This window comes from Amblyomma maculatum, chromosome 1 (genome assembly GCF_055883805.1).
Source record: "Amblyomma maculatum isolate TAMU_Amacu chromosome 1, ASM5588380v1, whole genome shotgun sequence".
NCBI lineage: Eukaryota > Metazoa > Arthropoda > Arachnida > Ixodida > Ixodidae > Amblyomma > Amblyomma maculatum.
Genome location: NC_139344.1, coordinates 362,139,393 through 362,164,470, shown reverse-complemented (window position 1 = coordinate 362,164,470; position 25,078 = coordinate 362,139,393). Strand labels below are relative to the sequence as shown.

Sequence of the window (25,078 nt, the reverse complement as noted above, 5' to 3'; positions counted from 1 at the left end):
CAGCCGACGCTTCGGGCAACGTTACTAGAACCTGGCTACAGGATTCACCGACAGATAGCTTCGTCTATTATAAAATGCAATACCGTAATGTTCTACCTGGCTTTGTTTTTGTACGATCTTAATGTAATAATAACGCCAATATTTTTGTAATTTTTCTTATATTACAGAGCATGATCTGCAAAATTTATGAAGGGACTATATTCTGCTGCGCAGTTAGTTGATGCGTTTTGGCAATGTTTGCATGATGTTTGGCTGGTTTGGCTGTCGGGCTTGTCCGCTCAGCTCGCTCGCGTTTGTCGGCATGATATGACATAACCATAGACCGCTGCATTTAAGCGCGCGTGCTACACGCTCCGTGTAGTTGTCTGTCGGCTGAAGGGCCGTTCACGGACGTTGGTTTAGTGGAGTCGTGGAGCTTCTCGCAGTGAGCTACGGGAAGAGGTGAGATAAAACATTTGTCTAATGACGATTATTAAAGAAGCTCGCGGGTACTAGTTGCAGTGTTTCATTTTGGTTTGCCGTTCCCGGGTGCAAAGTGTCGCCAGTGTCGCGTTGAATCTTGACGGTGGCAAGCAAAAGAGACGCCTAGCATCATTCTTTATATTGGCAACAAGCGTTATTATTTAGTTCTATGTTGCATCGGAATGAAGCGAAACGCTACGTTTTTCTTGCGTTGCGTGTGTCATCATGCATGCTATGAAACGCTCATTATGCCTTGCTGAGCGTTCTCGAAGTCAAATGCATGAATGATTTATTCCTTTATTTGTTAGCAAAATAGAGTTAACCGCATTATTAATTGGCGGTAAGTTTACATTGAGGTGAATGGTTGCCTTTGTAACGCTCTCCTTGTTGACTGGTTTATTATCTTTGCCTCTCTGTGAAATTTCGCGAGTCGACTTGCTATCTCTTTTTGTAGACCAGTGAAAACCGAAGTGATTCAGATGCAGGTGTTGCCTGCACAGGTCTGTACTTTTTCTCCGTGATCCTAAAGATTTTTAGTTTGACGTTTTGTATTATGCAGAAAGAGTACAGACTTGTGCGAGCAACGCCTGCAACATCAGTTTAGCTTTTACTGATGAAGAGCTTGCCAAATTGACACGCGAAATTTCAAACAAAAAATTACGAGGGTCTTTAGCGACTAAAGTAGTGAAAGGCGAAAACCTGAGAAGTCTCGTCTTGTCTAGCGTTCCTGCCATCTGCAATCCCACACTTGAACACGCGCCAAGGAACGCCACGTGACAGGAGCGGTGGCATACCATCCAAACGCACACTTGTCTGAGAAAGTGTGACAGATACTACACCTTCCCTGAAGTCTCATCTTGTCTTGCGTACCTGCCATCTGCAATCCCACACTTGAACGCGCGCCAAGGAACGCCACGCGACAGCCGCCGCAAAAGCGGGACACACTTTGTCCACGACAGTATGAGCTATTAAAGGCTTTTGCCTTAAAATCACTGTCAACAAGGTGAGGATTACAAAAACAACCATTCACATCGAAAGGAAACCTTACAGCGACATATATGTGATCAGCAAACAATATATGTTAGGTCCAAATGTTCAGTAGCAAACAGCCAAAGCTACAGTCGCCTTCGTTGTGACTGTTTTAATAATTAATCAGTTCTCATATGCGACCAAATGTTCCAGATGGAAACTTTCGCACCGCAAGACAGTTTGTGCTACCCTCCTCTGTGGCTGCCTTAAAGGTGGCAAATGAGTAGTGCGTGCTTGTATGCGAAATTCACCTTCGAACTTTGAAGAAAATTAAATTTGTCTAAAGGCCCTATAATAATAATTGGTTCGCAGGAAGGGAAAGGCGCAGTATCTGTCACACTTACTCTGTGGACACCTAAACCGCGCCGTAAGGGAAGGGATGAAGGTGGTAGTGAAAGTGGAAAGAGAAAGGGGAGCTGTAGTGGAGGGCTACGGAGTAATTTTTACCACCTGGGGATCTTTAACGTGCGCTGACATCGCACAGCACACGGACGCCACTTCGTTTCGCCTCCATCGAAACGCAGCCGCCGAGGTCGGGTTCGAACCCGGGAACTCCGGACAGTAGTCGGGTATCTTACCACTGCACCACGACCGTCCTTCTTCAAGGAAGAATTCTCATTCTTCCTTGAAGAAGGACGGTCCACCGTAAGGCCCTAAAATTGTGTTTTTTCTGCAGCAAGAACAGCTAGCATAATATTCTTATCATCAGGTCTTAGAATAACTATCCAATTTTACTTTGATATGGCAAGGTTGTGTGAGAGCATTTTCAGCCCCAGAACACATAAAGCTACCTGTACATTAGTGGAAGGGAGTGAAAAAGTGCCTTAGGTTTCTACGGAATCCTTATTGCAGTCAGAACCATAGCTGTTTCAGTGAGTTTGGATAAGGGACCACTACTAATAATCAGGATGCCCATTAACAGAGCCTCCTGCCTTTGGAGATGCCCAAGGGTTGGTGACTTGTCCAGGAACTTATGTCATCACAAGCAGTTGCTGCTTGGAAGGATACAGTGACTTGTTTCCATCTGAATTTGTTTAATGTTCCCAGACTTCTTAATTTTTTTTTTCTTTGTGTTAAATTCTTCCAGTGTGCTGTTCTTCTCGAATGTAGGAAGTAATATGTTGTGTCATGAGGGTTGGTTCTTGTTTATTGAATTGCCTTCTTGTCACACATGATTGTTTATTGGCCACCTCTCATCATGTGACCCTTATAAACGCGTGTTCTCAGTATAGAGGGTGCTTCTTCTGGAGTCTTTGTTATCACTGCATTGAGTGGTGTGCTTTGGAAATGCTTTTTTTGCAGGGATTTTAACTGCAGTTTTGTTTGCTAAGCTTTGCACCACATCTGCTGAATCACTTTCATTGATATAGAATTTTGGCATGAAACAAACTTATGAAACCAAATATAGTGTGGCCGTTGTTTTTGCATCGCTTTTCTGCTGGCTACAGCAACATTAGTACTCACCTATGCAGATATGTCAGTACAAGTGCGGGCTGTCAGTGTTCAGAATGTCCATAGCCATAAGACTTGCATTGTTCTAGATGTATATTTTGTTTAGATATGATACCGACACACAGTGAATTTGTTTGCTTGTCTCTCAATATTTGTCTGCATACTTTCACTTACCCCTTATCCAAACTATATAAACTTACAGTGCATTTTCAGCATTTTTGCAAAACATGCAGACAGTATAAATGGTTTTGAAACCTTAGCAATCTCAAATAAAACCTGCAAAGGGTTCCGATATGAGGTTTTATGTTGCTATGCAGTATTCCTTAACAATTAGAAACTGCATATAATGAGTGCAGTTGTAGTGACCAACAAGGCATTTTTTTAAAGTGAAAAACTTCACTATGAGGGTCGGAGCTAAGCTTCGCATGAGCCGGTGCACAGATTTGCCAGTTCTGCGCATGCGTGAAACCGAGTGACGTATGCCGCGACCGAGTGACATCACAGCCAAGGCCAGCTGCGCAGCCCCCTTGCCAAGCTCTGCCGGCGTTGCCTAGCAACGCTTAAGAGGTGTGGGAATTAGAAACTACATATAAGAGTGCAGTTGTAGTGACCAACAAGCCATTTTTTTTAAGTGAAAAGCTTCACTACGAGGGTCGGAGCCAAGCTTCGCGTGAGCCGGTGCACAGATTTGCCAGTTCTGCGCATGCACGAAACCGAGTGAGGTATGCCGCGACCGAGTGACATCACAGCCAAGGCCAGCTGTGCAGCCCTCTCGCCAAGCTCTGCCGGCGTTGCTTAGCAATGCTTGCCTAGCAAAGCTGCGTTGCCTAGCAAAGTCTCCATCTGGGAATCGAACCTCCATCCCTCGTATCCCCAGCCGAGCGCTTTACCGCTGTGCCACGCCCTGGGTAGTGAAACACTCTTCATAATTTCGCTTGTCTACCGTGAGGATGATAGTGAGATTCCGCGAGTGACAGACACTGCGATTGGTGCTCAATTTGAAAGTACCAAAGACTAAAACAAGTTAAGTCACTCAATTAGGTGACGTCAAGGATGTGACGTCACCCATCTGCTGTCAGCTGTGAGGACCAAGCGGGGGAACGAGTGCGTTCCAACGCCGCCTGGTGGCGCTTCTTGCCTTCCGCGAGTGACAGATGCTGTGCCTTTCCTTTCCTGTAAACGAATTATAGAATGCCGGTGGAAGCCAAGGAGAGTTTAGCTGCTTGTGAATGGCGCAGAAGACTGGAGAAATTAACTTCTTCTGATCCTGAGGTGGTTACTGCTTTTCGCTACGTATATCCAGGCATAGCAGAGCAAAGCCATTTTTCTTTTTTTGTTTTTTCTTTCCAAGCACTTTTATAAATGCTTATGGGGGCAGTGGGCCTTATTCTGCCCAAATCCTTGCCAAATCTTATTCATTGAGAGTATTACTTTCTTTACTACTTTGGAGAAAACCAAGCACCACTACTGGAGCTAGTTGAGCCATTGACCTTTCTGCTTCAAGACAAGCTTGCCGGACATTGAGTTGTGTCAGTGCCTTGAGTGCAGTTTGTCTTTGCAGCAGAGGAGGGTAGTAGAGAGTGCCTTAACTTTGCGCTGGGAAGGACGATGGCAGTGCGATGGGCATTCATGCTTGACTTTTTTGCAGTTTTGTTGTGCATCCCGTTATGGCATGGCTTTTCTTCTTTTTTTTTAAATAGTAGTGTTTTACAACGTGAAAAAATTGGATGCGTTATCACAGCCCTGGTCTGTTCTGCCAAAGAAAACGTCTTCCATTCTAGTGATGGTTGTAAATACAGATTTTCAAAGCTGGAATGCAGTAAACTTCTTGACCATGGAAAGTTTATTTCTCGATGAACAGAATAAATAAGTGCAGCCATGCTCGTAATGGGACAGTTTAGTGGGGGAATGTCAAGTTGATTGTTTTGACTCCATGGGAACAGTTAGCATCAAGCCACTGGATGGAGGCAAGAAGCTGGGCATCCATGTGTTGTGCAATGTTTGTGCACATTAAAGAACTCTAGGTGGTTGAAATTTCTGGAGCACACCACTATGGCCTCTCTCAGCCTGAGTGGTTCAGGACGTTAAACCCCAGAAACCAAACCAAGTAACTGGATGGTGGCACTAGTTCCTGGTGGTTGGTGACAGGATGAACGACAGTCTCTTCTGGGAACCACTGGTTGTCCAAACTAACCTGGAACCCTTCTCTACGGTGTCTGTCGTAGCTTATCTGCAACTTTGGGGTTTTTTCCTTAATGAAATGTCCCATATCTTATCCTCTTTATTAGGGGTATACTCACTCAAAAGATGCTCATCCAGCATGTGTACTTCCTCTCCACAGCTCAAGAAACTGTGACATGTCGGACTCACTGACAGACGCGCTGCTCAATATTCCTGGATTGTCTGATGAAGAGTCGCTCGACAATGAGACTAGTGCGTTTCATTCTGAGGCGCTCGACAATGAGACTGGTGCGTCTCATTCTGAGGCGCTCGACGATGAGACTGGTACGCCCCCTTCTGAGCCACCAGCCAAGAAGAAAAGACGGCCACGGCTGCCAATAAAGCCAGCACTACGTTCCAGCCGCGGGCGGGATCTGAAGCTGACGCAGCGCTATACTAATGAAGGCTTGAAGAATGACAACAGATTTTGGACAATCAAGTCAGTGGTGGCCCTTTCTTGAAAATATTGCATACTTAGTTGTCTGACCTACTTACTAAGTGGCCCACAATTCTTTCATGCAGCTGGGGTTTCTTTAAAGGACATGTTGTGCAATGAGGGGCGGGAGCTTTCATGTGGAAACAGTCAAAATTTCAAGTAACTCGGAAATAGTAGTGCTTGTCGCACGTTTTGCATTGCACCTTTGCTCCGCGTGAGGCTATTTCTTCCTTTCAGGTGGAATGTTGTGTGATTTGTCCTTGCATCTAATTTAAGCTTCTCCCTGAGTTCCGTCCTCGACAGAACTCGGGGAGGAAACGACCATTGATGAGGCAGGTGATACTTGGAAAAAAAAAGACTATTCTCGCGACGGTCCCACTTGTCACTTTGCTGCTGTCGCATTCCATTCGCCCAAGTGAGTTATTGCATATATGAAGCTCACCCTTAAATTTGGTCGCACCTCGCGTCTTAAGGTAAGGGGGGTGGTGCGTGCCGGTTGATTTAAGCCAGAGTTCCACTCGGGGCAGCTCACTACGCAGAGAAACACTAGCACATCATACTGGGCAATTTCGAATGTCATAATGCTTCCCATGAGCTTCTTTTCGCTGGACGGCTTGTCTTTGATTCTGTCGTAGCACGCCGAGAGACACTGGAAGGAAAAGCTACACCTTTTCACCGTTGCTGCTGTAGCCGTAACAGCCACCCTTCAATCAAGCTGCTGGCATTGTTCGTAGAAAGCGATGAATTTATGAAAGCACACATATTCGCATACTTCGACGCTGCGTCAGTAAAAACGCCATAAACGAACACTGCAAAACATCGCTCTCTCCCTGCTTTGCTACCTGCAAAAACGTGCCCCCCCTATTGACACTGGCGCTGCTTTGGGCAGCATACTAAACTCTCCCGTAGAGTGACTGAGACGTTTCACTACCATAAAGCTGTTTTGAAGGACCTGCCTTGGATACCTAGATTTGTGAGGTCACTGAGGATACCAAACCTCCACCCAGTAAAATTCTTGTCTATATGGGCTCTAGCCACTATTCTATTTCTTGGCTTCTAAAGCTTGCTAAATCTGTTGCAGCCTGTGTCTGAGATAGTTGGATTTGTTGCTCATTGATGCTACTGTGTTACAAAGCTAGCCTATGTTGCTCATTTTATGTCTTTTTTTTTGTTTATTCTGTTGCTCATGACATTAGATTTCAAGTCATATTAGAGGGTATGTAAGAGTGGTGCAGTAGAGAAAAATGGCATGTTGGTTTCAGCCCTAGGGTAAAAAAATATTACTGAGATACATAAAAACTACTTAAGATAAAAATATTACTAAATTTTGCAATTTTTTTATTAGTAATACTTGTGGCCTAAAGCCATGCAGTTTGTTTACTGCACCATAATTTTCCTCTTTTTATATTTGAGTGCATAATTTTAGGCTAAGGTATATAAACATATGTAACCTTTTTTTCTTAACTGGAAATAATCTGCCCATGAAGCTTTGCACAGCCAAATGGTTACTAGAACTTTTTTAGTTTTGTCATGGTATATTATTAGGCTGTATAAAAAGCAGCAGGCAATCTTACAGAACTTTTCAAGCTGAAGAGGCATCCAGAAACAAACTAACGAAGGCAGTAAAATGAACTTTTCACTCCGCACTACAGTCGGCGGCCGATTTTTTTGGACTCGCTAGGGAAAGTGAGAACATCTGGAAAATCAAAATTTTGTGGAAGAAATCACATCACATAAACGTTCAATTGGCACTATGGTGAAGGAATTGGGGTGAGCAGTTTTGTGTCCATTCTCATGCATGATTGTTTGGCTGTGCAGTGCTTGCACAGACAACAGGTGGCAACTAACGTTCAATATAAGACATGTAAAACTCTATAAATAAACGTCTTCTACACTGAAATGCTATGGAGAAAGCAAGGCCTTCAGACTCCCAAGCTATTTGGCAAGGTCGGGAATGAAAAATGCCTTACCGCTCTTACAAAACAGCTAGTGATTAAACATTGGCATTTCACACTGACCTATTAGTGCTTAGCATGTTCACTTCCTCTTGCCACTATTGGCTGTCATGATAACAGCTGACACTTTATTTTTTAATGAGTAATGGCGAAAATAGATGACAGTTAGGGCTGACCATGTGGCTTTGTTGATGACTGGTGAATAGATGGACAAATTTTTTCGCGAGCTGAAAATTTTGATGCTTTTGTTAAACAAATGTGGGCTTATTGCGTGAGTAAATATGGTAACCTTGTCTTGTTGTACATATTTGGCTGTTCTTCTAAATACAGCTAAACCAATGCGAATTTCTACACAAGGGGCCGTAGGTAAACACCTATTGTACTTGTGTTCCAAGCTAATTTCCCTCTAAGTGAAGTAGTTTTAGAAAATTAGTTCTTTGAGATATGTTATATCAACATAAATATGGATTTTTGTCGTTTGCAATGTCTCCTCTTGTGCAGTTGCTTATGCAGCCACCCAATAGCAGCAGTTTGGTATCACAGAGGATTACTAATGTAATGCCGTTTCAAAGCTTCGGGAATGAAAACATTGGGAAGCGAAAGATTCAAGGTAATGTGACAAAAAAAAGCTCTCCTAATAATCAGTTGTGTGCATACAAAACAGTCCCCACTTCCACTGTTCGGGGTTTGTGGACAGTACAACAGCTCACAAAATTTGTTGATCAACATAGGAGCTGTGAGAAAATATTGAATTTTGAATTTTGAAGATGCTATGTTGAGGCACCCAGATTCATAATTATCATTGTTGCCAAGTTTGTGAATTTCCCACTAAATTCAGTGGGATTTTACAGTGTTTGGCGGGTAAAAATGTTGTGTTGTGAGAGGTGGGCTTTTTAGTGGTGTTTTAGGTCCTGTTAGCTTTTTTTTTATTGGTGATTTTCGTGGTCCTACAGTTTTGTTTAAAGCAACGCACGTTTCTGTGAGAGAACAACGCTGTGAGCGCGTGATACCACTGAAATCTCAACACGGCGAGCATTTAAACGTGCCTAGTGCGCCTTGAATTAATTTATGCTGCATTTTGTAATCCGACCGTCGAATCTGCTGATGCTGGGCACGCGGTCCAGCAGACTAGGATTTGTCAGTAGCCTGTAGAAATATGTGAAGGAGTGGCTGCAGGTCCCTAACTTTTGAGAAGACAATCGCTCTTGTTCAGCTGTAAAAGAATTCCAATCGTCAGCTGGGATAGACGTCTGATCACAGCTGCATTATGAGATGGAAGTGAACTAGTGCGGGGTTACTTCCAACAAAAAATTTATTTTTTGAGTTGGCCTAGTTTGATCTCCCCCCATGCTGATGTTGCTCCGGCGGTAGAACATTTCAGTCACCTGGACTTTATCAGTTGCAAGCAAGGAAGCTAATGTTAACAAAGATGATGAATCTCATATTAATTATTCGAGCCACACTCTGAAGGCAGTGTAAATTCTGCTCGACCTACAAACTGCTAGCAAATGTAATCCAAACAATCGGCACAATATGAATCTGCTAGAGTACCGCCTAGAACTGCCTGTACGAGCGGACAGTAGTCCGCAGAGTGTTTGGCAAACCAAGAAGCAGATCATGATTATTTGCAGCTTCACTTGGCGGGATATTTCTGAAAAGGAAAATACTCATAGTGTGAAGTTTCTAGTAAAAAAGAAAAAGAAGCTTTCTAATGTATTTAAAATGCTGGTTATATTGTTTACAGGTCAAATAATGAAATAAAATATGCAAAAGTTAGCTTTTGGTGTATGTATTGAATTTGGCAGTGTTGAGGGGGTCTTGGGGCTTCCTGTTGGTGGGGTTTATCTTAAGTTGGCAACACTGATAATTTTGTGTTAAAGATAGTGCTCACTGAGGACTGAAGGAAATTAATAATGTTTCACATGGTTTTTGAGTGAGCTAGGCAAATTTCCACCTTGCCTTTAAGAGTGTGTTGTGTCTTTATGGCTGTCTGCCGTTTCTTTTGGGCTGAAACAGGTCTGATAATCTCTTCTTGTGCGATGCCACATAGCACCCACATTCCTTGATCTAGAGCCAGAGAAGGGCCGGCTTTAGTGTCCTCTTTATTGTGACTAAAACGCATTGTCAAATTCTGCAGCTTTCCAGGTAACAGCCTTTTATTCCGCATGTCTGTTGGAATCAAGGAGAAAGCGCACCCAGAAGTGATGGTGTGTCTTCGGTCACTCGCTCGTAGCTTCTGCAAAAGTGAGCGTGGGAGCACCCTACTGAATAGAAGTGCTGAAAGCAGCTTACTTCATACGTATTTGTGCTAGAGCAATCAGCATGAAAATTATGGTGAACAACAACGTGGGTGGGGGGACACGTGGCTTTTCTACCGCACGCGGCGGATTTAAGTTGTCCGACATCGGAGCTGTCAGTGCACACGACTCAGCCATCTACTTCAAGGCCACCGTAAGCACAAAAGGTCATGCTAATACACAGCAAAGCTGGATTCATTTGGACCAGCCATCTACATCTAGGCCTATTTTAAACACCACAGCCGCCCGGTTGCCTGCCCAAGAGCTGCCTGACCCAACCCGCTAAAAGGGCCACGTGTGAGCTTTGTCACACGAGGTGGATTTAAGTTGTCTGATGGCGGAACTAACCGCTGGCTTGCGGTTTTACCGCACAAGGTGGATTTCGGTCCCCCATGGATAAATTTTCCACCTGGAGAGATATTTGGTCAAAGATTCTTTTCTCACGCATTTCACCTCGGAGAAGCTGAGCACCAGGCCAGGGGAAATCTTGTAACCACTGGAAAACTAGCGAGCAAGCACTGACACCGGGGATCGAGCCCAGGGTCTGCAAATGCAAGGAGCATGCTTGATGACGGGGCCACCGCTTTGGTTTCCCCCAGTTCGGTGCCTGGCTCTTCTGGGGTGAACTGCTTTGAAAAAGGGTCTCGAATCAAATTGCTGTGCTGATGGGCCAGTGATTAGCTCCTCTGTAAGACAATTTTAAGTACGCTTCGTGCAGTGTAGAAGCCCATATTTGGCCCTTTCTTTTCATCTGTTAACATAATGGCCTCATGAAACTCCATTCGACTGCTTCATCAGTCTTGCATCCCTCTTCATAGGAACGAACTGATAACATCGACCTGTCAACATGCAAACTGAGCCGCGAAACAGCATTGCAGGCTGATCGCTCTTGAAACTGATTACTTGCATTGCCCTAACAACAATGAGGCAATAGATCGCTCTTGAAACTGATTACTTGCATTGCCCTAACAACAATGAGCATGCCCCGCCGGGGTGGTGCAGTGGCTAGGGCGCTAGGCTACTGTGGCCAAGTACGCGGGATCGAATCTCGGCCTCGGCAGCCGCTTTTCTATGCAGGTGAAAAGCTAGGCGCCCATGTGCTGTGCGATGTCAGTGCACGTTAAAGAATCCCAGGTGGTCGAAATTTCCGGAGCCCTCCACTACGGCCTCTCATAGCCTGAGTCGCTTTGGGACGTTAAACCCCAAAACACAACCAAACCAAACCAAAAGCATTGAAGCAGTGCGGTTGATATACCGAGACCAGGTACTTGGCTGGATGGGTATTAAATGCATTTTTACTTTGTTCTTTGACCAAAGCCTGCTGACTGGTTGCGGAACAACTGCTGTCGGCTTGTTCATAGTGGCATGCCACTTTTGTGGACAGACTTTGCAGCCTAGAATTGTGTAGTGCTAGTGCTTTTTTGCAGAGAAAAGGGCTTGAATGTGGGAATCTCGAAACACCAAGCAAAAGGAATGAGGGTTGAGAGGATGCCTCGTTGAACGTTTTGGGCAAGAGGACACTTGTACTTATCAGAACGAAGGACAAGCTCTCTTGATCAGGCAAAGGCACGTCCTCTTGACGAAGCATTCACTAGCCCGCCGAGCCTTCCTCTCAGCCGTTGTTGCTATGGCTGGTTTGATCGATCACAGTAGGGGAACTCTGCTCTGCTCTACTCCAGACATATACTGTAGAGATTTGTTCACTCGAAGTGTGCTTGTAACAAACTAGCCCTTCCAGTGAGCTGCTCGGCCAGTGAGCAACACAGCGCATGCTTATGTCTTCACAGGGAACGCAGGCAGCTTCTGGAAGCGTTGAAGGAGCATGGAAGCAGTGACATGGAGAAGCTGGCTCAGGCAGTGCCGACGCGGTCAGCGGCTGCTGTCAGGTAAGTCGAGAGCCAGTTCGAAGATGAATTGAGCAAGTTGTACAAAAATTTCATTTCCTTGCTTACACTTAGGGGAAATTTGTGCCCGTAACAAGAGTAGGCATGTCAGAAATGCTCTGATATTGCATGTTTGTGGTACCAAAACTGGGACAGAAGTTCTACCTGCAGGAAATAGCATGAAACTCGGAATTGCCGTGGCTTGTTGATGAGCATCTGACATGGCAAAGCAGGGCCTTCGTTTGGTCACATCACATGGCACCAGAGACGTCCACGAGTCTTTGGCTGATGCCGTCTTGCATAGAGTGAAAGAGATGAATGCGAGTTTAGTATGGGACGAAGAACAATATCGGCATCCTTTTGTAGTTTTACTCCTTGGGAGAATCTATGCAAGAGTCAGAGAGGGACACGGGCAGGTAGTGCGAAAGCCATCAGTCGTTACAATCGTGAGCCAACTTAGTGCCCAAGCCTAACTTAGTGCCAAAGCCTAACTTAGCGCCTGGTAGGCTCCGCGTTTCGATTGTTCGTAGTGAGTATGGAGCGTGAATGCCAGTAACTTTTATGTGGCTTGTGTGTGGTTTGAATGTTCACCGTGTGACTTTGTCACATATACTCTTGCAAGAAAGAAAAGAGATGGAATCTAAAAAAAAAAAAACGTTGGTTTAGATGGTGCACATACTTGACACTTTGACACGGTGCATTGCGTGGTCATTTTGTGAACGATACCCTGTGCCGATGATGAAGTCCCACAGTAGAGGGGGAAGAACATTAGAAGGAGTCTTGAATGTCCGATGTCTGCAAGAATGGGCTCACGGCTCTGGGGGTGTAGTAGTTGAAAAACGTTCATACTGGACATTGTTGGCAGAATAATATTTGGTGTAAAGGCCCCAACAAACCTGTTGAGAGCTGCTTTTTCGAAGAAATCTGCCATCATATTGTAAGCAGTGCTGTAGTTCTGTGGAATCCACTGAAAACAGACTGCTTATATGTGAATGGGAAGGAGCAATATAAAAGAGATTGGCTCAAAAGATGTGTCCCCATGCTCCCATAGCCCGATCAATTGAGTGCGTGGACACAACTGTGGAGAAAACTCTCGCTACAGTCCGCGTGACGCACCAAATAAAATAATGCGTGATGCGTTCCTAGCCATTTCAGTCACGCAGTGTTATTCCATGCACTTATTTATTTACTATGCGCTTTGGTCTGGTCCTGTTTAAGCTTAGTTTGAGGTGTTTGGCCCACTCTTGAATAAGAAAGCACTTCACCGAGTCTGAGAGCTGTCGAAACATAGCTCCGTGAGCTTTACCTACTACGACGCTAGTGCGTGCCGGCTGCAGCGTTACTGCAACTATGGAAATAACTGAAGCTTTCACACAACCAGTTAGAGATAAGCTGTTACTGAATCTCAAGCTAGCAGACTAACTTTGCTGAGGGGTACTACTTTGTGAAAAAAAACTAAAAGCAGCATCTTTTCCACTCTTCCAGCAGTCTGTATCTGTTAGCTTCGCATGTGACAAATCCAAAAACGTAAATGCGTCACTGGTCCTTCGACTGCTATTCATCAAACTGTTTAGTGCCATCTGCGTAGATGATACCTTGCTCACTGAAATGTGGGCTGCACAAATGAGAATGACCACTTACTTCATATCCCATGCTCAGCTTAATTGATCAAACTTATTGGAGCTTAGTTTTTGGGTAGTAATATGTGCTTACGCTTTGTTCCTTCACATATGTCTGTCGCTGAGGTACAGAGCAGCAATGGACTGTGGCAACAGTAAATAAGCTGCAGCAACTCCAGCGATGATGCAAGGTCGAAATGCATGATGCTGTCACTCGCTGAGAAGCAGAATTACAAAAAAGAAAAAGAGAAAAAAAAAAAAGACTTGACTTTCAGTTTTTAAAATCTCTGGTACTGTAGCAGGTAATCCTCCAGGAGGCCATTTATGACATTGATATTCAGCAGCTTTGCATTAGATGGCAGCGACCAGACAAAAAAAGATGCAGCAATAGCCTGAACATTACTAGTAGCGTATTACATGAACTTGGCAACTGTGCAGTTTTAGGCAACAAGGACTCGGCAAATGCAAATTGTAGTTGCTTGTGCTGCGGCCAATAGTTATCACAAAACAAAGCTGGGTGTATCTAAAAAATGGGAGAAGCTACTCCAGACAGATGCTTAAATGCTCTTAAAGATGGGTGCATATTGAGAAACAGAAATCGAGAGTTAGTCTCTTACACGTGCTCCTGGGTAGGGAACTACATTTGCTGAGGCATAGCCATAGAATGCACCTCTCCAAAAGTAACAAAGGTTGCACATTTTATTTGCAACTGTCAAAGAAAAGAGCACGATTGAACTCCAGAATTGGTTTTGCATAAGTTTTATAAGGAAATGAAAGGATGTCTCTGCGCATACCTGATTGAATACCTTGTCAGATGGCCAATAGTGCGCTCAGTTGCTTTTGATATGAGGTTGCCAGTCTAATTGGGGGTCATACTTGGGGACTCAACTTGTGGGATTTGGGCATCACAGTGCAGTAGAACACCGCTAATTGATATCTTATGGGACCAAAAAAGAAAAAAACGTAAGAGCCGGGAAATACGATAAAATGAAAACTGACATAGTGGCAAACTGAACTAATGTTAATTGCTGTGCAATCACTTGAAAAAAAAAAAAAAAAGAAATTGTGGACCATTGTTTGCCGCATCTTCTCGCGTCCAGTGAGCACAAAGTGCTTCTCTAGAACTTTGGAGGGCCATGTGACTCGTGATCGTCCATATACCTTCTGAGCAGGGCCACTACAACAGATGTGAAGGTTGGTTCTCGCAGGGGGCCGCTATCCTTTCCATCACCACAGTTGTGCGCATCGATGCACTCGACCACGATCTCATCGACGGTCTGAAATGCGAAGGTCAAACGGCAATGTCCATGTAAAAGTAATCTCGTTCGCAGTTTGTGCAGACGGGATTGTTTGTCACATGCTGCATGTGGTCCCATTCGAGTCAGTCGTGAAAGGAAGCACGAAACGCATGGCGACATCGCTAGGATAAAAGAGCAAAGATACGCAAGGTGCAAAGAAGGACATGCTATTGCTGCTGATGGTGACGATGTACACAGCCCAAACTCCCTCTACGTTACACAGCGTGTAAAGACTCTCCACGCACCTTGGAACACTCTGGGCCAAGTCAAGCCACCTTAAAAGTCAACATGACCATTGGCGCTTATCACCGGGAAAATGCAGCACCCGAGAATGCAGCAATAGGATTTCTGCTATGCAAATAGGGAGAAATATAGAGGGTCGGCTGATCTGAAGATGAATATGGAAGGTTTGTTCACATTGAGAGTTACGTTTGCCTTATTCAGCCATACTTTTCGGAACTTTTTTTAAAGAGTTCGTGTGAGCAAGCAAAAGTGAAAAGGTGACCTAATTTCTTCCAGCTTTGTTTCAAGAGTATGGGGTATTCTACACAGTCTTATGCTTTGGCATTGTGCAGAGTGACAAATGCTGATAGTGGTTTCTTCCCCTTCACTAACTTAATTTTGCTCTCCAAAGTCGAAAGGAGCAGCCCAATTGATTGATCATTCTCGACAAAACCAAATTCGCACCGCTTGAAGGCTTCTAGAGACATGACATGGTCTGCGTGGCGGGCGTGCACTATGTGTTCAGGAAGTTTGACTAAATTTGGTGTTATAGAAATCGGCCGAATATTGTGCAGGTCAAAACCTTTCTTGGGGTCTTTAAGGAGTAGAGTAACTTTTGCGACTTTCTTTCTAGCCTTGAGGTAGCCGAGCCGTTTCTAGAGGAAAGGTTACAATATTCAGCACCTCCGAGGTGTGGTTTTGCGCTAAAGTTTTCAACACACCAACAGTGATGTCACACTAAGGAGCTTAAAGTTTTAGGTATGGCACTGTACAATGCAATTTAGATGGGTCAGCATCTGTGCCTGAAAGCACTGAGCAAGACCCCGCACTATTAGGATAAGTTTATGTTCCTTTTTATGGGGTGGTAACACCACTGACAGTTTTGTGAGAGGTGGGTGGATTGTGGTTGCATTCCATAAGCCTGTACCAAGCTTTTTGATTATTTGCATTGGAGAGGTAAATAGTCAGATTAGCATTATTCTCCCGCTTAGCTTTATCAATAGTTATTTTCAATGAAGCCACAAAAAATTGGAATTTGCCCAATTTTGAGGGCTGTAGTTATGTTGAGACCCTCTTCACTTTTTTTTTTGTACCTTTGACCTCTTGTTCATCCATAACATCTTGGCAAATCTCTTCTCCATCACTATTTTCCTTCTCTCTCTCCTTTTTTTTTCATACCTCAGTGGCTATGCCTCATAACTGCAGGCTCTCTATTCTAGAGCTTTTTCTTAAAAAAAAAAAATAAACCGCTGCTTTTTTGTATTGAATGTGATGCTCGGAGAAACACTCATGCCCAGCATTGGCACTGCACATATCACACTAAGCGAGTCTGTAATGTTCATCAGGATATAGGCACTACAACCTAGGGTGCAGTCCACGTACTAAGGAACACACCACATACACTCGTCGACAGTGAATGCATAGAAACCAAGATCTCTAAAGATTGTCCACATACTGCATATGTGTAAAGTTCTTTGAGTGAACGCTGCAAAAAAGAGAAACACGTGGGGATAACACAAGCAAAACAAGATGAATGAAAAGGCAACCTAATGTGTTTCCACTGCTGTGTACACTGAAGCGTCATTCTTTCAGTGGTACCACAAGATCTGCGCAAATAACCTTTTAATTAACCCCCCACATGACCATTCTGAGAAATATACCAGCACCTATGAAGTATATGTACTCATTCACAACACTGTGTTATGCATGTCCCGCATGCTTAACTGCCAGTCTTCACCAGACTGTCGCGCCATTTGTGGAAGGTAACTTAGTCTCCTTAATGTGAAGTCTTTTGAAGTGTCGATAATGTTTTCTTACAGTAGTACCCCTTCGTCCCTTATCTGTCTTTGCAGCCATTTTCTGTCGGAGCGTCGGCGCAGGAAGGATCGCATTGTGTTGGAGCGAGCAGCTGGCAGACGTGCGGCGCAAGCCGTACGCATCCTGCGGAGAGCGCTGGACGTGAAGCGTCGTCGCTTTGACCGCTCGCAGGCGCTTGTGGAGGTAAGGTGGTGACAATAGGCTGCACACCCTGTGTACCCTAAAGAAATGGAAAGTGAGCTAGTTGTTGTGCCCCTTGCCAATTTCTTCTGTTCCCGAGTCCAACTGAGTTTTAAATAATGCAAATGCTTCACTAGATTAATATGAATTTATTGTGCTTTTCACCTAAAAAGCCGTTTACAAGGCTTATGAAACGGAATCCCACATGCGAGAGTTGTGGGCGGGATCTGTGCATAGGATTTGTGCGCTGATGTGTCACCTGCTAATAGAAGTATGAGGAGGGAAATTAGTGATGTAAACAGTCGATGGTGATTGGTAATGAATAAGAGTTATATATGATAGATATCGATAGTTATTGGGTAATGATAATGACTAATAATAAAATGATCATAAAATGACTAAAAATGATTACAGAATTACCAACCTGTCAAACAAAGACTTGTAATGACCACAGCTAACTGGAAATGAGTAAACATGCTTAGCTATGAGTGCTATGACTACACTGACTAGGCATGACTACAGAATGACTTAGTATGTCAAACGACTTGTAATTGCTGCAACTGACTGGAAAATGAGTAGATATGCTTAGCTATGAATGGCAATGGCTATGATGACTAGGCATGACTCATCACGAATATAAGAGGCAAACGATTGGAGAGGAAGGGTAGGCTTTTGCTGTTCTCCCCTTAAGAGACCTAATTTTTTTTAAGTCATGTTTTGCAAAATATTTCATCTGTAATTTAACTTTGGAGTATTGGAAGAATGTTAAAAAAAAATGTTTCATCCAATTTGCATTCAGTTTGAAATTTGCTTTGCAGCCGAAATTTTGCTGTTCGCACATCTCCACAAAATAATTACCCAAAGGATCTAGTTGTATTGCCACTTTTGCATTTTGTTCAGTTACAGTCGCCGGCCATTTTTCCGGACTTGGCGGGACCCGGGAAATAGTCCGAATAATCGAACAGTCCGAAAAATCTGTGAACTTAAAAATCTGTGAAAAATCAGCTTTACAGATCACGAACTTTGCCGCTCCCCATGTTTTGTTTATATGTAGATATTAGGGATTTATAGCATAGCGCAATCTGCTACTGTGATCAGCTTTCACGCGCTGCCCATCACGTGATCAGATAGGGCACGTGCGGCCGCCAGTGCGTGCACTGACTGGTGCTGACGCGGCAGGGAAGCATGCAACTTGCTCGGGCGGTCACTGCATCTGTGACGCAGCGGCAGGTCGCGCTCGTGCCAGGAAGGAATGCATGCTCCGCGTGAAGCAATAACATCAAGTTTCCATGGTTAATGATGGGGGTTTCTCCACTTTTTTCCATGGGCGTCGGTGGCAGAGCAAGCTGCGGCAAACAGGAGTCATGTTTCATTTTCAGTCTGATTGCGCATTCTTTGTAGGCTACTGCGATGACAAGGCTGAGCATTCCTTTATTGCCACTGCTTCAAATGGCAATAACTGAGAGCCAAGCTGCTCTGTCCGAATGACTGCTTCGCCTAGCTTTTACGGCCGCGCAAAAATGGTTGTTCTTGGCAGTGACGCCCGCTCGCGTCTATCGTGTCTAAAAAACAAGCCGTCGGCCAAAAAACTATTTCTACAGAATTGATGGCGCCAAACTTGGCCCAAAATATTGGTCATGAAAATGTACACATACATGTGGGGTGCTTGACGGTTCCTGAATGAAGTCTGAAATATCATGCAAGTATGAATTTATTGGAGTCTGAAAAATCTGTCGGCTTCTGCATTTCTCATTTATGCAATTGTTTTTCCCCCTGAACAAAAATTACTTTTCAACAAATCCATTTGTTCGTTATAGCCTTTTTATAGGAGTTCTATAGTGGCAGAATTTAGATGAGAAGTTATGATTGCTTGTTTTACTTCTATCACGTCAGAAACCTGAACTTGCTGGCTCCAAAAGCTGAAATTTTTCTGTGACGTCAAGACAATGCTTATAGAGACTTTTTTAGTTCCATAACTCCTCCTCTGAAAGTGGGCGCTGCTTGTACCCGGGCGGTGAGAGGGCGCTGCAATTGAAGTTTGCGCGGTCGCCGGCGCGCACGCAGCTCCTTTCCTGCAGTTACTACTTGGCCCTTGCACGTGTTTGCTGTTGCCCTTTTTTTTTGGTCCATTTTTTTTCTATGCGCTCTGCAAACACGTCGACAACTACAGTGCACTCAGATCAACACACGCTGCTGGCCGTGAAGCAGCTTTCGATCGCGATGATGTCAACTTGCTTCGTGACCGGCTGTACCAGCGGGTACAAGAGAAACCCGGAGAAGCGCCACTTTTTTGGGCCGCCATGCTATCCGGAGCTTATCGGAAGGTGGGTTCAAGCTAATCCGCGTGCAGACAAAGTGCTCAAAAAGACTCAATTGTTTCTCAATCGTTGAGATGGACCTTGGGTGTTGGATACTGAAGCCTGATGCAGTTCCGTGTCAATTCCTGAACTTTCAGAGCTATTTAACGAGAAGCCGCAAGAGGCGGTGGTAGCCAAATAAAAAAGACCTAGCGTATTTATTAATGCGGCGCCGGAGTCCCACCTAGAAATTCCTGGAACATTGTCTGATCTCGTGCGAAGCATTGATTTTGCGCAGATTGTGGAAAGAACGCAGCAATACAGCTTCCGAAAAACTGGAGAATGGCAGCCCTTGAGGAGAAGGCGGGAAAGTGCAAAGAGAGAATGAAGGCGTCTACACCATCATGAAAAAGTGTTGTGTCAACAATGATGTTTGGTGTATTTGTGCTAAGGGCCTTGAGTTACTCTTGCATTTCGCTTACACCGGTATCGAACTCGCGACTTTCAGGAAAGCAGCCACGGGCCGTATCCACTGAGACACAGCGGCGAGTTTTATTTGCACTAGTATTGCTGCAATAAAATGTAAATTAGTTTCGCGCGAAATGCGTGACACAGCAGCCAGTCGCGAAAACCTGGTTTGGCGGATAATCCGAAGGTTAGTTTCATCTCACGATAAGCAGAATCGAAGCATGCATTTTGTCATTGCCCATACAAAACGGTTGCTTGTGACACTGCTCAGAATACCACTCTTAAGTTCGCGAACGTGCTAAGCACACACATTATCAAATACCTCCGGGCAAGGTCCGGAAACAAAACACAGCAGTCGCGCAATGATTTCGTGCAAAACACTGCGCGTTAGCAGATGACTCGCTCTCCTAGCTCAACCCGCGACATCAGCTCTGCGGTGGCGGGGTGGCTACAGGCCGCCCGCTCCCTATGGGCGCTGCAAGGAGTTATGGAACTAAAAAAGTATTTGTAAACATTGACCTCAAGAGGCGGAATTTCGGTCCAAACTGCAATTTGTTTTCTGACTGCACAGGCTGCAACGTCTGCCTTCCGTTTTTTTTTTTCTGCCACAACACCCAAAACTCGTCACTACAAATTGTGAAGACCATTGCAAGTTCTGCCTCTGGTTTCCTTGCTCGCTCCTGGTTAGGTGTTGTACAATGCAATTTAGATGGGTCAGCATCTGTGCCTGAAAGCACTGAGCAAGACCCCGCACTATTGGGATAAGTTTATGTTCCTTTTTTGTGGGGTGGTAACACCACTGACAGTTTTGTGAGAGGCGGGTGGATTGTGGTTGCATTCCATAAGCCTGTACCAAGCTTTTTGATTATTTGCATTGGAGAGATAAATAGTCAGATTAGCATTATTCTCCCGCTTAGCTTTATCAATAGTTATTTTCAATGAAGCCACAAAAAATTGGAATTTGCCCAATTGTGAGGGCTGTAGTTATGTTGAGACCCTCTTCACTTTTTTTTTTTTGTACCTTTGACCTCTTCTGAAGAGGTCAAATTCTGAAGACCATTGCAAGTTCTGCCTCTGGTTTCCTTGCTCGCTCTTGGTTAGGTGTTGGCGTCGTGCCAGCAGCAGCAACCTGCTCCTGATCCCACGGTTCCCGACTCTGTGGAGCTGCCCCAGTTTGCGGACATCTACCAGATGCTGCGCGAGCTCATGGAGAACAAGGTGCCAGCTGTCCTGGGTCCGTGTGAGACGTTTGTGGTGCGGCGCCTGATCGGAACCCTGGTCACTGCCATGAACTCGCTCGACCTGACTGAGGAGCGCGAGGTGCTGAAACGCCAACTCGATTGGGCAGCCGTGAGTTTCTGAACATTCCTTTGGGAAGGGTTCGAGTTGACGCTGTCCAGCTTGGCTTCTTCAGATGAGAGCTGAGAATACCTCCGTGCAAGTTTTTGTGAAATTTGATCCTTTAGGTGATTGTTGCTATGACCTGTTGCTGTGGCCCAGATTAGGGCGGCCACGTTTGGCGCAATGAAAGATGCTTAAGGTGCCTATGGTCTCTGCATTGTCAGAGCACGCTAGAGGATCCTACAGGGTGTCTAGCAACTGGGAAAACCGGGAATTGTCAGGGAAATTTCATGCACCAAGAAAAACCAGGGAAACCAACAAAAATTTTGCCAAGTCAGGGAAAATGGCACGATATATTCTGCAGTGCATTTTCATTTTAAGCTGGTGCACAGCAAGCGTGTTATTCACGCAGACTTTTTTTTTTTTGTGTGTGTGTGTGTGCTGAGCGCGTGGCCGAGTTGAAGGAAGAGGAGCAGCGTCATTTTGAGGTGAAACCTTTCTAGGCCCAGGCGAAAATCTCTCATCCGCGAGATTTATTCACGAGATTCCACGAGATGTGTGTCTTCGAGCTTAGAAGTAGTGGGTTCGAGTCGTGTCCTGTGGCTATGAGAATATCACTGGGGCACCTGGTATACAAAATGGCAGGCATTTGTGCACAGGTTATGACAAAATAGTTAAACGACAGCCTTATTGATGTGCTTAGTTTCAAAAGATGTGAAATGATGTGGTGGGAAGGTCATGTGGCATATATTATGGTGAGGCTACCCACAAAAAAAAAATGCCTCTACTCGTGCCACTAGGTACACGACAGTGAAGTTGCATGAGAATCTCTCGCGACTATGAGAACGCCACAAGTACTGCATCAAAAGCGGCATGTTCCCTGGCTTTGCTAGCATTAAAAATTTTTGCTCTGCTATACATTGCTAACTCGTGATCTCAAGCTTTTGAAGATAAAGACAAGATATGTGTAACAGTGTGTTGAAAATAAACAAACTTGACACTTGTTTTTCTCTTCCCATTCCTGTCCCCTCTCCCGGTGATTATTAGGCGCAGCCTATGACGGGTCCCGCAAATGATGCGACGACACCATCGACGTTTGAGCCCGACAGCTGGCATTCAATCAACTTTCCCTCCATGAAGGTGCGTAATGAAAACATGAGGGCCTCGTGGAATCCACTGCGACTGCCACCTGAAGTGATCCAAAAGCAGTGGCCTGTCTTAGACAAACTGCTGCAGGCAAATGTGTTCAGTTCGGATCGCACCCAGCCCCAGGTGGAGTCACAACTTCCAGGTGATGCTAAATCCGGTAAGCGGGGAGGACATCGCCGCCGACCCCAATCACTGGAAACATTCAATGCTTGGAAGCACTGAGCTCATGGACTGTGTATGCAAGTAGCTGCGTATGTGACTAGGATCGAATATTTGTGCCATTTGAAGTTGCCATTTCTTCATTCTTTTTTCTCAATAAAAGCATGCAGCGCATGCAACCCATATTGACTCATTTGTCATACTTCAGCTAATGCTACAACATGGCAGTCAGAGTGCATCGGTTAGTCGTAGAGCAGGGTGCAAAATAGAATGTGTGTTTTTTTGTTTTCGGTACTGCTAATTTTGGCGCGCTTCGTGGCATAGAGCTTGACTGAAATAGCTTGAATTTTTTTTTATTTATCTTACCCCTTTCAGCAATAGTGTGTCAAGTGGGTTAGGATTGTGACCACCCAAGGAGCCGTGAAGGCATGCAGAGGTAGGTAAATGCAAGAGTGGAGTCTTTTTAATAACCGATCCATGTCATGACCGAGCACTTTAATGTGCCCGCATTCGCTTCATCATCGTCATGGCAAATCGTAGAGGCTGTCCTGTGCTATGGGTATGTGACCTTATTCCCCTCCACGCCCATTACAAAAGGAATGTCGTCTGAAGTGAAATGAGTTATTTAAAAAAATACTGGGAACAAAAAAGTGGGTAAGCTGAACTCTGAAATCTGTGGAAGCTGGAAAGTGCAGAAAGGCAAAGTTCAGACTTGTGAGATGGTGGTAACTGTTCACAATGTTTCGAATAATGCTGCAGCTTTGCAAAATAAGTCTTAAGAAGTTGAGATGCCAGATTTCAAGGCCCCCCCCAAAAAATTGGTGGTGGCTTAGCTCAGCTAGGCCAGGGTACATAGCATGAGCTACGTTTAGTTTGGTTTAGATCTGGTTTGACTATACTGGTTAAGCAATTAAAGAATTGTGTATCGATATTGCGTGTAAAACACATACTGATATTGCAACTGGCGAACTGTGATTGACTTGGTCTACTAACGAGAAACATTCAAGTCTACATTCTGTGGGCCAAAGATTGAAACTGGCGAACTACTTAATGGATCTTCGATCTCTGTACCAATGAATGAATATCAATAAGAATAAACTTGTTCTTTTGAAGAGTCTCTTTGGGACGTTAAACCCCACAAACCAAACTTGTTCTTTTACACATGCTGGTGTGCTAGTGTGTGTAATTGCTTAACTGCTCGAGCCAGACCAACGCTAAAAGTAGCTCTGACTATGTATGTCCTGGCCTAGCTGAGATAAGCCAGCGCCAATTTTTTACCTTGTGCTCTTTCTCCTTTTTGTCATGTGGTGAAGCGGCGGAACCCTTGCACAGCACCAGAGCAGCTGGTTGCCATGGTAATGACACGTGTAATTCTGGCTCCGGCTGACCACGCGAAATTGCTCCGACTTGCGACTTTGCTCTTGCTACAAAAGCATTTTCACGGTAGAGGAGTGCAAAAAAGATATGCAGACTTAGAAAGGGAGCAGTCCGTGTATATTAGTGCGTACAATTTTTGTGCTCCTTAATGTGTACCAAATGTCCAGCTATAAGTACTAAGCATATGTTACAGGCTTCTTCTGCATGTAAGGTTACTCATATAGATAGGTACAGGATGCAACAATCAAACGCTTGAGATGTCTTTTAAATTGACTCCAAAAGGCAGTTGAATGCTCATTTTCACAATCAATTAAGGCCATCCAGTGATGGCTGAACCATTTCGATGAGTTACTACATGCTGTTCCAAACGGGCTTTAGTCGAAACGAACCGTCGGTAGCATTAGGGGGCGGGAGTGTTCCAGTGTGAAAAATATGGTCACTGCTCTTGTATGCCATTGAAGGTTCTCGAGAGAGAAAATCCAGTGCAGTCCAGTTCTCTGTCTCCTGGGCGCTGGCACAGTGATTGCTTGGCCGTTCTATGCACTCTGTGCTAGCGTGGTGCCAGAGCATAAAGGAGGCTATGGTGGTGCAAGCACCAGCAGAACCGGTTTGCAATAGCCCAGAGAGGAGGCATTTTAATATCTACCTCGCTCGATAGCAAAGGTCTGTTTCTGATGGAGACGTGGGAGAGTGATAGCGTTGATGGGGGTGTGGTCAATGAACACTTCTCGCTTTACACCCAGTCCAGGCGGCTACGGCAACACGAGTACCGCTAACCCGCTTATAAAGGACATTTCATTCCCCATTTAACATGCCATATTTTTTCGCATTATTCATGTGGATTTGAGCAAATTTCATCTTTAGCTCGCACTTCCAGTATCGTCATTACACAGGGCTATTGGCATCAAGTAGCATCCAGCTGCAGGAGGCGCTATCTAGCACTATTATGGTGGATAGAACGCACGGAGGAAAAAAAAACAGCGTGACTTCACGCGGCCAACCTTTGCAAGCCAAGCGCCGAGGAAGCCGTTCCCTCCCCCGTTTCTTTGCTCTCCTAGTCTGTCCCTATGTTTTGATGTCGGTAGGCTTTAATGCGCGCGCCTGCCTTGGCGCAGATGCGCGACTGTCTGCTGTGGTGGCTGTGGCGAGCATGGTGATGGCAAGCATGGGTTATCGCGCAGATTCCCCGGTGCTGCGCGCACGGCAAACATCGTGCTGCGCCGATTCGTGCATGCGCGATGCGCAGCAGTAGTAGTACTATCACCGCACATTATCACGTGGTCTAATCACGTGGATGCCGACTCTCTCCCTTTTATTTTCAATGACTAGGCTTCAAGAGTATTGTCGCGCGCTCTCTCCTTAGTTTCCATAAAGAGGTGGCGTTCACGCGCGTTGAGGGCGCGCGCGTATTAACTG

At 44.9% G+C, this 25,078-nt stretch overlaps 1 protein-coding gene across 1 annotated transcript; it reads left to right on the top strand.

Moving 5' to 3' along the window:
- The first annotated feature begins 70 nt into the window (after window positions 1-70).
- LOC146207951 (uncharacterized) lies at window positions 71-22,470 on the top strand. The gene is made up of 6 exons (XM_084591658.1): window positions 71-441; window positions 5,285-5,602; window positions 11,639-11,737; window positions 16,727-16,874; window positions 20,738-20,986; window positions 22,025-22,470. Exons 2-6 carry the CDS (start codon window positions 5,301-5,303, stop codon window positions 22,346-22,348), a joined length of 1,122 nt encoding a protein of 373 aa, XP_084447784.1. The 5' UTR covers window positions 71-441; window positions 5,285-5,300; the 3' UTR covers window positions 22,349-22,470.
- Window positions 22,471-25,078: the final 2,608 nt, after the last annotated feature.

Coding starts and splice junctions, on each gene's coding strand:
- LOC146207951 (XM_084591658.1), top strand. CDS start 5,301: ATGTCGGACTCACTGACAGACGCGCTGCTCAATATTCCTGGATTGTCT. Junction 16,875..20,737: donor GCTCGCAGGCGCTTGTGGAG/GTAAGGTGGTGA, acceptor GCTCTTGGTTAG/GTGTTGGCGTCGTGCCAGCA. Junction 20,987..22,024: donor GCCAACTCGATTGGGCAGCC/GTGAGTTTCTGA, acceptor GGTGATTATTAG/GCGCAGCCTATGACGGGTCC.